We start from the raw sequence: 12,587 nt of genomic DNA on the forward strand, positions 1-12,587 counted from the left end.
CCCCCCATCCCGAACCCAAGTGTTGCTACTGTCGCCTCTCCTGCCGCAGGAGGGTTCAGTTCCTCCCGCCACCCCAACTCCCACATGCTCTGATGGGTGGTTGCGGGGGGGGGGGCCCTGATCAGGAGGTTCCTGCGGCATCAGCCTCGCTTCCATATTATGGCGTCGCCGCGTTCATAAGGCGATCCGAAGAGCGGTTTGCTTCCTGACTAAGATTTCCGAAGGTGTGTTGGGCAAGGAGGGGGCTTTCTCTCCCTCCCCCCTTTTGCTTTGCCACAGTCTCCTTTTTGAAGTGTGACACGGAGGCGTTTCTCTGCAGAGAAAGTGTTGTTTGAAACGAGCTTTGTCTTGGCAGCTGTATTTTTATCATGACACAAGTGTAAGCATTTCTTTTGTGCTAGCTTTTTTTCCACTTGGGAATTAATTGGAGACCAAGTTGGTGCGGCGGGAGAGAAATGGGCAGCATTCAATCCCTCTTTCTCATCAAACTCTCCCGGTTAGCTCAGGGAAAGCTGCCTGAGACCATCCTGTGGGCTGGGCTTTTATTTGGTTCAGCATTCAGACGCAAGAGGCTTTTAAGATACACACAGGGGAGAATCGAGCCCGCGAATCCCCCAGGTTAATTAGTCTGGGATAAAGACCACCTCCTCATTCTCTATTAACAATCACCAATGCAGACAAGAATAAATGACAGTTTGCCCTAAATAGGGACTGAAACTGTGCGTGTGCAATTCTGCTTAGCGAAGACTGTGAGTAAAAGGTAAAGGAAAGGTTTAGATTGCCAGTTCTCATTACGTAGCGACGGTTTTAAAAAGGAATTAGATGAATTCAAGGAGCAGTCAAAGCGCCGTTAGCCGTGATGGCTATGTGGAACACCCATGTTCAAGGGCAGTCTATATCTGAATAACATTGGTTCTGAGGAGCAGCAGTTGGGAAGGTCTGCTGTCTTCATGCTCCTGCTTGTGGGTTGGCTATAGTGGGAAATGGGGAGAGCTGAACTAGGTGGTCCATTAGTCTGATCCAGCTGCCGGGCTCTCTGACAGCATTCTTTTTATATATATATATATATATATATAAAATATTTTTTATTAATTTTTAGCATACAAAAATTTTAAAGACATACCACCCAAATTATTATACATATGTCCTTGTTTGGACTTCCTTCAGCATCTCTGGTAGCCTTCCGTCTTGATTATTTCTCCTGCAATTCTTAACTTAATATTGCCTTTACCTTTTCTAGCAAATCATTTCTCCCTTTCCCTTTTTACAATATTTCTTAAATTACTCCTCGCAGAACTCCTTGTAGTCCTACAAACGTAATCCGATCATCACAAATACTTTTCAGATGCTCAGTAAATTTAGTCCAGTCTTCGGTAAACCTCTGGTCTCGCCGGTCTCGGATCCTTCCTGTTAGCTTGTCTAATTCTGCGTAGTCCATCAATTTCATCCTCCATTCTTCTAATGTTGGTAGTTCTTCTTGCTTCCATTTTTGGGCCAATAATATTCTTGCTGACAGCATTCTTAAGGGAACACGAATATATGTCCATAGAGATTTGGGCCAGTCCCGCCTCAGAGACCTGCAATCACAGTGATTTAGGGCAAATCAGGTGCACCTGGAAGGATGCACCATGATGCGGATGATTACCTGCCATTCACCCTCAGAAGGTCCCAGAATGGCTTGCAGTAACACAAACAGCATAGTCCAGAACCACATAAAACCAACCCCAGATGCAAAGACAGTTATGCACTAACGAAGAGCGTTCAGGTAGATCGCAGAAATACTGTTTGGCCGTCAGGGGCTAGGGTCGTGTATTTTGGCTGCAAGACTTCGGTCTTTGCAACCTTTTGGCCGGTTTGGTGGGGAAGGAAGGGCTGCTTCTGTGGCTGGGTCTCATCCATCTCCCCCTGCCGCCCCGGTGCTCAGGATCATCGGCATGCTGTCTGCGGAGGAGAGGGGCCTCTTCCGGGAACGCATCCGCTACCTGGACAGGAAGATCCAGCCTGGCCTGAAGAAGCTGCTCTGGTCCCTCAAAGGAGCAAGCACCGTCTTTATATCGGAATGCCGGCTGCACGCCAGCAAGGTCAGGCTCAGGGGCGTCTTACCCACAGACAGATTTTGTGCCAGATTTTGGAGGGCGCCACAGGCTGAGTGTCCAGGAAGGAGAGTCAGGGTTTGCTCCCTTCCCCGCTCTGGGGCAGCCCGTTCCTCTCCTCTCAACCACCCACTGGAGCGTGCTGTGTCCGGCTCAGGGAAGCCCCTTTGCGTCCCCTCCTGCTGGGGCTGCCTGGGCGCCTGGCGGGTGCAATCGGGGAGGGCACAGGGTGAGGCAGGCGTGTCTCTCCCACCCCTCTCTGGCTGCGTCGCTGCTTGCGCGCCTCCCTGCGGAGTTTGTGAGCAGAGCAGGGAAGCGCCCTGTGCAATCCTGGCACCGAGCGAGGATGGGACAGCTGGTGAGCCACTTGATCTGCTTGCTGGCCCTTCCCTGGACGGGGGCAGATAAGGGGTGCCGTGCGCTTAGAGGGAGGCTTCGCGGGAGGGCGCGGGAGGCCGCCTGGGCTGCGATCCGGGCTCTTCTTACGTGCAGCGCCCAGTGCGTGTCGGATCACGAGATGTAAACTAGCCGGACCAAAGTCCCCCCCCCCTTAAAAAAGGTTGACAACTCTGGGAAATGGGGGGGGGAGGGGTGGCAGCGACATATTTGCACCACGGCACTGGATATGCTTAAGACGGCCCTGGTCAGGCTGCTTTCTGCCCTGGGGTGCTGGGGACCCTGCATGCTGCTGGATGTCTTCCCTTCCCAGACCTCTGAGGGGCAAGGGGGGCGGGCAATTCTAGGGATGTTCTGGGCAGGCTTTCCTTTCTCCAAAATATCTGTTCTGCCTTAGGACCTGTCTGCTCTCCACACCACTTACTGTGCCACGCAAGCACCTACTTTTCGAACGGGGGCGTATCTACACTTCTTCTTGTTCCACCGCTTTCCTCCGGGGAAAATTGCTCTTCGCCGCTCAGTTGGAGCAAATGGCAATTCGAGTTTCCCCCAGATTGCCATTTGTTCCGATCTATAGCTAAAGAACGAGGTTTCCTTTGGAAAGGAGCGGAGCAAAGGGGTTAAGACCCATGCTTTCTAGGCAGGGCACAAGTGAAGTTTGGACAAGCTCCTGATTGGGAGGCAGTTCTCTGGGCTTCCTCTCTGCTGCAAAGAGAACTTCTAAAAAGGAGCCAAAGCCCCTCCCCCCCGACTTGGCCAGCCCCTCTTGTTGCTGTGCCCCCTTGTCTGAAGTCTTTTCCCACCCCCACAGTTATCCTCTGGTTGCCACCCCTCCTGTCCTCCACCTCCAGTGACTGTGGCTTCCTGTGGTGTTATCAAAGTGGCGTGCACATCTGGGGCTATTGGGTTGTTTTTTTAATTTTTATTATGTATTTTGTGGTTTTAGATACTGATTTTATTCTGTGAACTGCCCTGAAACCCCTGGGTATAGGGTGGTATATAAATTCAATTAATCATCATCATCATCATCTGCAGGCAGGGGATGACGACAAAGGGGGACACGTCCTCTCTCCCCAGATGAGCCACAGCCCCCAGATACCCACCTTTCCATCTTCCTACTGTTAATATTATTATTACTATTATTTTAAATGCATGTTTAGCATCTGTAGAACCTAGGTGATATGAGGCCAAATGTACAGGCACTATTCTTGTGAGAAAAAAGCCTTCAAATGTTTTAATTTCTCCCCCTCTCGGCAAAATCCCTGCGGAAGTGCCTACCTGGCAGTGCTGCGAGGTGCGGTTGCCCATTTCCCTTCTGCTCTTTTCCTCGTGGCTCCAGGGCTGCTCTGCCCAGGGGGCCTTCAAGCAGGATTCCCCCAGGCCTCTCCTAATGCAGCAAGGAGGCTGGTCTCCGCACTAGGCATATGGGTTTGGTGCCTCTTCCAGCGCTAAGTCTGCCCCGCTTTCCCCTCCTGAACCTACTTAAGTCTCTTCCTCCCCCCTTCCCTTTGGCTTTCCCACAACAGGTGCAGAACATTGTGAATGAATACAAGGCCTCCACCTTGGCCATCGCCCGCAAGGCCCAGCAGATAAGCGAGGCTTTTCTGGTGCGCATCACTGGCAAAAGGGTCTACAACGACCTGGAGTTTGAGGAAGACCAGGAGGACCACCGGGACTTGGTGCAGAAGAAACTGGTCGCCATCCACGAAGAGTGCATTGACATCATGCGGCAGACATACGAAGTCTTTAAGAACGATGGGCCAGAGGTGAGGAGGCCGGGGAAAAAGCCAGTCTTACTGCTTTGCGCAGCCTCGTTTGGAGTGCTTTGGAAAGAGCTGAATGACGCTGAAGGGAAGTGAAGCACATTGCATGTTTGATTCCTGTATCTGCCAGCAGGTGGTGCTGTTGCTTCCCTTAGCTTTGTTGTGAGCTTTGTTGTGGAATGACAGTCCCAGCAGAGGCCGTGACATTTCGCTGAAGTGCTAAGCGTGCATATGGAGGAAGGTGGGGCTGCCTGGGCATCGGGCCAGCTGTTCCCTCATTAACAGGCTCCGCTTGTCCTTGGCATCCCTGGGCAAAGTTGCTTCCAGAGGGATTCAGGGGCACAACGGACATGCTTGATCCTAGAAAGAGTCAACATTTCCCCACGTGTCCCTCCTCCCCCTCCTCCTGCCCCCCAGGTCCACCAGCACTGGTACAACTACACCACGAAGATGGACAGGATGATGGAAGACGCCCTGCGCCTCAATGTCAAGTGGTCCCTGATGGAGCTCTCCAAAGCCATCAATGGCGATGGCAAGAGCAGCCCCAACCCCCTCTTCAGGGTGAAGGTGATTCTGCAGGACAACTATCCAGGCCAGACCCCTCAGGTGAGCCTCTTGCCGCCTCCCACCTCGGCCTGCCCCTGAGCTCTTCAGGGAAGCTGCTCCGAAGCCCCACACCTCGCCATTCATGTATTTTAATTTTGAAATGCAGAACCCCAGTGTCATGTCGCAAATTATCGTATTTTCCGCTCTATAAGACGCACCAGACCACAAGACACACCTGGTTTTTGGAGGAGGAAAACAAGAAAAAAAATATTCTGAATCTCAGAAGCCAGAACAGCAAGAGGGATCGCTGCGCAGTGAAAGCGGCAATCCCTCTTGCTGTTTTGGCTTCTGGGATAGCTGCACAGCCTGCATTCGCTCCATAAGACGCACACACACATTTCCCCTTACTTTTTAGGAGGAAAAAAGTGAGTCTTATAGAGCAAAAAATATGGTAATTACAGGGTGGGATGAATGTGTGTGGATGCTGCGTCACATTTTGCAATTGCACATGATGATTATGGTGAAATAAACGCTTGCTGATTTTTAAAAAAAATATTACCAGGAGATTTTCTTTCTGCTCAGGTCCCAACCCTAGCCCAGGGGCTCTGGGGTGGAGAGTGATGCTCAGCGCTTCTTCTCTAGGGAGTTTGCTTTGGGCTTCTTCCCCCTTCCTGCTGACCTGTTCCCTTTGGCTTCTGCAGGTGGAGTTTTCTCCAATGCTCGCCCAGCTGGCCAGCATGGTCAATGACATCAGCACCCACCTGATCACCAGCATCTCGGTCTTCCGCCACCTCCCAGAGATCCTCGTCAGGCGCAAGTTTCCCCGGGACCCCATCTACCTCCTCGTGGGTAAGGAGGCTGCTTTGGCTTGAAGGCGTTGTCCAGGCAGCTCCAACTGTCGGTTCTTCACAGACAGGTCTTCTTTGTGGCTTCTGTCCCTCTCCCATGCCAGATCGGAGGCCACTGAGCCACCTCCTCTCACATTCAAAGCTTGCATCCAACAAAGCCCACCAGGACTGGGCGCTTCCGAGCCCAGCCAGGAATGACAGTCAATTCCAAAGTCTTATTCAGTTACTTATTTCATACTTTATTTCAGGAATTCTTAACCCCACCCTTCAGCCAGGTTGCTGAGATGGTTTAAAAACAACGGGTTACTGTATTTTTCGCTCCATAGGACGCACCTTTCCCCCTTCAAAAATGAAGGGGAAATGTGTGTGCGTCCTATGGAGCGAAGACGCCATAGCCCCGCGACCCTCTCCCGGCTGGAGAGGTGACGCGCGGCTATGGCAGCAGCCTCTCCGCTGCGCGCCTTTCCGCTGCTCCCCGACCTGCTCTTTGGGGCTGGTGGTGGGCTTCCCCCCGCCAGCCCCAAAGAGCAGGTCGAAAGGAACCTGAAGCCTGGAGAGCGAGAGGGGTCAGTGCGCACCGACCCCTCTCGCTCTCCAGGCTTCCAAGGTAGCCGCCTGAAGGCGACTGAACGCACCTTAAACGGCACCTTGTTTTAGAGGGGGAAAACAAGAGGGGGGAAATTCTCCCTCTCTCTGCGCAGCACCTCCTGCCGCTTCGCTGAAGGGGCGCTGGGCAGAGAGGGGGAGAATTTTTTTTCCTTGTTCTCCCCCCTCTAAAACAAGGTGCGTCCTATTGTCCGGTGTGTCCTATGATGCGGAAAATATGGTATATCCAATGCGATGCCAAGTAATGTTTTTAGTCAGCACAAGGATTTACGCTTGTTCAGTGGAACTTGCCCCTCTTTCATGCCCCTAAATCTGTTCTAGGGGTTCTGCGATTCCTCTGGGGGTGGCGATTTTGGAGAGGAGGGTTGCATAAATGTAAATCCTTGCACCGATGAGATGCCTTAGTTGGAGACTGCCCAATAAAAGCCGATAAAGGCAGGAGAATTGTAGGAGACCTGAATAAGCCGATGAGCATGGCAAAAACTATCTAAAAGCCTGGGAGAAAGCCTTTCAGGGGGAAAACCCTCAATGGTTCAGTCTCGCCTTGGGTATTGGTTGTCTCCAAGTGGCTTTAACTCCCCCATCACCCTTGGAGACATTCATACACACAAGGAGAAACACCTTTCAGATAAAGCCAACTGTTTTGCCTGTGATTGGTGCTGAAAAGACATCGGAGGAAGCAACGGGTGAGCCTCTTTGAGGACAGCATTCAATCATAATCATCAGGAAATGACATGCTTCTTAACCTCTGTATAGAGAGCATTTGCATAAACATGGGAGATGCCAGGCCCGAGAGCTGATGGGCCTGGAGATGCAAAATGGGTGGCAGTTCCTGGGATTCGAACCCCTGTCTCCTAGATCCTAGGCCATGGGTAGGCAAACTAAGGCCCATGGGCTGGATCTGGCCCAATTGCCTTCTATATCCAGCCCGCTGGCGGTCCGGGAATCTGTGTGTTTTTACATGAGTAGAATGTGCGTTTTTATTTAAAATGCATCTCTGGGTGATTTGTGGGGCATAGGAATTTGTTCGTTGTCCCCCCAAAATACAGTCTGGCCTCCCACAAGATCTCCACCACACCCCCTCCACCAATCCTCTTGCCTCTTGGTCTATGCCTAAAATTGGGGGGGGCATCAGAAGCCCTATTGGGGAGGGAGGAATGGTGTGCAAATGGCATTAAACGGAAGGACAGTATAAGGGGTTAGGAGACGCCCAGAGCATGATTAAACAAAGCAGTGATTTGTGGAGTGCATTTTGTGGAGGGACGGGATGGGTTTTTAGTAGCTGCAGAGTTTGTTAGTTTTGAGCTGGGAAGGGGTCTGAGCCAAGCTGGCCTCCCTGTTAGCTCGGGAGTCATTACATGGTCTTTAGCAGTCCTTGTGTAGTGCAGCTGGCAAGCAAAGGAGAGCTGTGGAATTTGCAAGGGCTTGCAGTCAAGGAGAGAGCGAGGGCGAGAGGTGCACTCTGAACTCCAGCCACGTATGAACCGACTGCGCACACAGGCTTTCGGCTCACCTCCTCCTGGCTTTTGTCTCCTTCTCCTCTTCTCCCCCTCCTTCCCCGCCGCTTCCTTCAGCCTCTTTTCTGGGCTGAGTCCCAGGAAGACTTGGGTGTTATTCTGCCGCTGCTGCTTTCCCTTACCTCCCCCCCCCTCCTTCCTCGCAGATGCTCGCACATTAGGCTTGTTTGTGTCGCCATGTGTGATTCATGGTGGTGGTTTTGCATCTCCTGGAAGCTCTGCGGGAAGTCTGGGTAGATAGGTGACGCTTGAGTAATAGAAGACCTGTGCGGGGAGGTTCAGGCTGAGCCGGGCGCCTTCCCCCATATGCCGGAAAAGGGGTCAGGGAAAGGAGGTGCCTTTGGCTCGCACCTGATAATTGTTCCCAGCTTCTGCTAAAACAGCCTTTGCCAAGCTGGTGCCCCCTGGATGTCTTGTATCGCAACTGCCATCAGCTCCCCAGCAACAGAGGGCACCAACTCTGCAAAGGATGCTGTAAAAGAAAGCCTGTAGGGCTTGTTTTCCTGGTGGTTTGTGAAGCTTGGAGGGGAGATGATGATCATAGAATCATAGAATCATAGAGTTGGAAGAGACCACAAGGGCCATCGAGTCCAACCCCCTGCCAAGCAGGAAACACCATCAGAGCACTCCTGACATATGGTTGTCAAGCCTCTGCTTAAAGACCTCCAAAGAAGGAGACTCCACCACACTCCTTGGCAGCAAATTCCACTGTCGAACAGCTCTTACTGTCAGGAAGTTCTTCCTAATGTTTAGGTGGAATCTTCTTTCTTGTAGTTTGGATCCATTGCTCCGTGTCCGCTTCTCTGGAGCAGCAGAAAACAACCTTTCTCCCTCCTCTATGTGACATCCTTTTATATATTTGAACATGGCTATCATATCACCCCTTAACCTCCTCTTCTCCAGGCTAAACATGCCCAGCTCCCTTAGCCGTTCCTCATAAGGCATCGTTTCCAGGCCTTTGACCATTTTGGTTGCCCTCCTCTGGACACGTTCCAGTTTGTCAGTGTCCTTCTTGAACTGTGGTGCCCAGAACTGGACACAGTACTCCAGGTGAGGTCTGACCAGAGCAGAATACAGTGGCACTATTACTTCCCTTGATCTAGATGCTATACTCCTATTGATGCAGCCCAGAATTGCATTGGCTTTTTAAGCTGCCGCGTCACACTGTTGGCTCATGTCAAGTTTGTGGTCAACCAAGACTCCTAGATCCTTTTCACATGTAGTGCTCTCAAGCCAGGTGTCACCCATCTTGTATTTGTGCCTCTCATTTTTTTTGCCCAAGTGCAATACTTTACATTTCTCCCTGTTAAAATTCATCTTGTTTGTTTTGGCCCAGTTCTCTAATCTGTCAAGGTCGTTTTGAAGTGTGATCCTGTCCTCTGGGGTGTTAGCCACCCCTCCCAGTTTGGTGTCATCTGCAAATTTGATCAGGATGCCCTTGAGTCCATCATCCAAGTCGTCGATAAAGATGTTGAATAAGACCGGGCCCAAGACAGAACCCTGTGGCACCCCACTAGTCACTCTTCTCCAGGATGAAGAGGATGATGATGATAGCCAGATGCCAGAAGGGCTGTCACATGGAAAAAGCTCGTTTTCTTCTGCTCTGGAGATTAGGACCCGAACAATTGCAGGGGGTTGGACTAGATGGCCCTTGGGTCCCTTCCAACTCCAAAGATTCTATGATTCAACGGATTCAAATCCCAAGAAATGACACTGCGATTAAATGTTAGGAAGAACTTTCTGACGTTAGGAGCTGTTCAACAGTGGAATTGACTCCTTCTTTTATTGGAGGTTTTTAAGCAGAGGTTGGATAGCCACCTGCCAGGGATTCTTGAGCTGTGATTCCTGCATTGCAGGGGGCTGACTCGGTGGTCCTTGGGGTCCTTTCCACCTCTACGATTCCATGATTCCTTGGAAGACACCAGAGCACTGTATCATGGAAGGCAAGGATGATTCGGGAAAGGTTACAGAGCTGGTGTCTCAGCACCCCCTTTGCCACTGGACAGGGTGACCTACCAGTTGTCCTCCTGGGGCAGCTGGGAGACAGGGGGGGCACGGTGCAGAAGGAAAGGGTTAACACTGCCCCCTCGGCTGCCACCAGGGCCCTGATCCAGATTAGGCTCCTCCCTTGTGTTACATGGAGGTAAAAGGGACCCCTGACCATTAGGTCCAGTCACGGACGACTCTGGGGTTGCGGCGCTCATCTCGCTTTATTGGCCGAGGGAGCCGGCGTACAGCTTCCGGGTCATGTGGCCAGCAGGACTAAGCCGCTTCTGGCGAACCAGAGCAGCGCACGGAAACACCGTTTACCTTCCCGCCGGAGCGGTACCTATTTATCTACTTGAACTTCGTGCTTTTGAACTGCTAGGTTGGCAGGAGCATGGAAGAGGCCCGTCCTGTTGCCTGCCCTGAATCTGCTGCCCATCCATGTTGGTTCTAGTATTCTCAGAGTGGGCGGGGGGGGAGTTCCCTCCACCCCATTCTCCCTCCCTCTGTCTTGTTCCTTCTGCCCACCATTTTTATTTGAACAAAAAAACCCCCCCAAACCTATTTTAAGGCATTGCTACTTTTGTCATTTTTAAAAAACTTTTCAGTATATGAATCATATCATAACATATTGTCCTTTTTTTTTTTTTAGCTGTATGGTTTGCTGCCTTGTGTGGATATAGTTCAGAAAGGCAGTTTGTAAATATTTTAAATAAATAAATATATTTGATCATGCTTTCTACCAATTTACCCAATAAATCCTGAATCTCCTCCTCCTCCTCTTCTTCTTCTTCTTCTAAAAGGAGCCTACTTTGGCTACTTTCAAAGCCTCTTGTTTGGAGGCCAATTTTAGTTAGAAGTTGTACATTTTGTGAGAGGTTCAGCAGTGTCGCCTTTTGAGTTCCTTAAGAAGTCCTGGGGTAAGTGCTACCAGGGCCTGTTGCATGGCTAATTTTGATGGCGTGGGTCCTCCTGCTCGTCTCCATTCTGCCTGAGGTTGAATGGAAAATAACATAGCGAAACTGACTTGCGAGGTGGTGTGTTGTTCGATAAGAGATTGAGTGTTTTGGGGGGGGCTCGTTTAATTTCATTGTACACAGGTTGCACAATGACAATAAAGGTATTATTATTATTAGATGCCTGGAAAGCATGAACTTGGTCCAGGAAGACTGGTTGCTTGGCTGCCAGGAGCTGATGGCCTCGGCGTGGAGTTTGCTGGTGTCGCTGTCATGACAGCATCACAAATTTGGCTTTTCTTCTTTATCCTCCCCCAGAGCGGGACGAGGACATAAAGAAAATCCAGTCGCAGATCAGCGCCGGCATGCAGTCCAACGCGACACACCTCCAGGCGTACCTGAAGACCTGGGATGTGTACCGCGAGATTTGGGAGGTCAACAAGGATGCCTTCATCAACCGCTACCGGCACCTCAACCCCCTGGTGTCGTCTTTCGATGCGGACACTGCTCGGTAAGAGGGTTTGAGGATAAACCTATAAGGGGCTCTTTGGAACTCCCCACGCTCAGAGGTGAGGGGGTTAACAACAATGCTCACAGCCCAACAAGAGGAGAAGATTGTTGCCTCAATGCCCTGTGTGAGCCACTAAGATTGCGCCATCAGTTTTCCACCTGGAAAGTGCAGCCCGATCTCGTTCTCGGCTCTTGAGAGGCACAAGCCCAGACTGCAAGGCAGGATCAACACTATAGAAGTTGGCACTTGGGCAAATCCATAGGCACAGCAGGTGCAAATATGGTTGCTCCAAAGAACTTTGCCAATGAAAGACCGTATGGAAGAAAGGCAGGGCTGTGCTTTGAAGGAGAAATGAAAGGGACCAGAAGGCGGGGTGGGGAAGGGGGGTGCAATTCAGGAGGCAAAGGTTTGAGAGCTCCACTGAGAGGGCTGTGTAACTAGCAGGGGCCAGTCACCTGCTGGAAAGGTGGAATCTGCCCCTGCAGGCACGTGGGGCCAAGGTTTCTCGGTCAGGGCCTGCTATCTCTCAGTTGCCAGTAGTACACCTGGCTTCACAGCAGTGCATATGAAAAGGATCTTGGGGTCTTAGTAGAACACAAGCTGAACATGAGTCAACAATGTGATGCATCAGCAAAAAAGCTAATGCTATTCTAGGCTAGTATCCAGGTCAAGGGAAGTAATGTTGTTGTTGTTTAGTTGTGTCCGACTCTTTGTCACCCCCTGGACCAGAGCACGCCAGGCACTCCTGTCTTCCACTGCCTCCCGCAGTTTGGTCAAACTTGTGTTTGTAGCTCGTGTTGAGAGCCAATGTGGTGTAGTGGTTAAGAGCAATAGTCTCGTAATCTGGGGAACCGGGTTCGCGTCTCTGCTCCTCCTCATGCAGCTGCTGGGTGACCTTGGGCCAGTCACACTTCTCTGAAGTCTCTCAGCCTCACTCACCTCACAGAGTGTTTGTTGTGGGGGAGGAAGGGAAAAGGAGAATGTTAGCCGCTTTGAGACTCCTTCGGGTAGTGATAAAGCGGGATATCAAATCCAAATCCAAACTCTTCGAGAACACTGTCCCACCATCTTGTCCTCTGTCCTCCCCTTCTCCTTGTGCCCTCCATCTTTCCCAACATCAGGGTCTTTTCCAGGGAGTCTTCTCTTCTCATGAGGTGGCCAAAGTCTTGGAGCCTCAGCTTCAGGATCTGTCCTTCCAGTGAGCACTCAGGGCTGATTTCCTTCAGAATGGATAGGTTTGATCTTCTTGCAGTCCATGGGACTCTCAAGAGTCTCCTCCAGCACCAGAATTCAAAAGCATCCATTCTTTGGCGATCAGCCTAGTACCGGTTTATTTGGTCTTGGTCAGATGCCACCTGGAGTCCT

At 51.1% G+C, this 12,587-nt stretch overlaps 1 protein-coding gene across 2 annotated transcripts in view; it reads left to right on the top strand.

Moving 5' to 3' along the window:
- DNAH2 (dynein axonemal heavy chain 2) overlaps positions 1-12,587 on the top strand; it is a 137,516-nt gene that overhangs the window by 44,714 nt on the left and 80,215 nt on the right. For both annotated transcript variants that reach the window (XM_083580733.1, XM_083580734.1), the window contains exons 16-20: positions 1,925-2,081; positions 4,016-4,255; positions 4,670-4,858; positions 5,500-5,647; positions 11,030-11,222. In XM_083580733.1, the coding sequence (XP_083436859.1) occupies positions 1,925-2,081; positions 4,016-4,255; positions 4,670-4,858; positions 5,500-5,647; positions 11,030-11,222 (927 nt within the window). The remainder of the gene's footprint in view (positions 1-1,924; positions 2,082-4,015; positions 4,256-4,669; positions 4,859-5,499; positions 5,648-11,029; positions 11,223-12,587) is intronic.

Source organism: Podarcis filfolensis (genome assembly GCF_964270895.1).
Source record: "Podarcis filfolensis genome assembly, chromosome: 13".
NCBI classification, from domain to species: Eukaryota; Metazoa; Chordata; class Lepidosauria; order Squamata; family Lacertidae; genus Podarcis; species Podarcis filfolensis.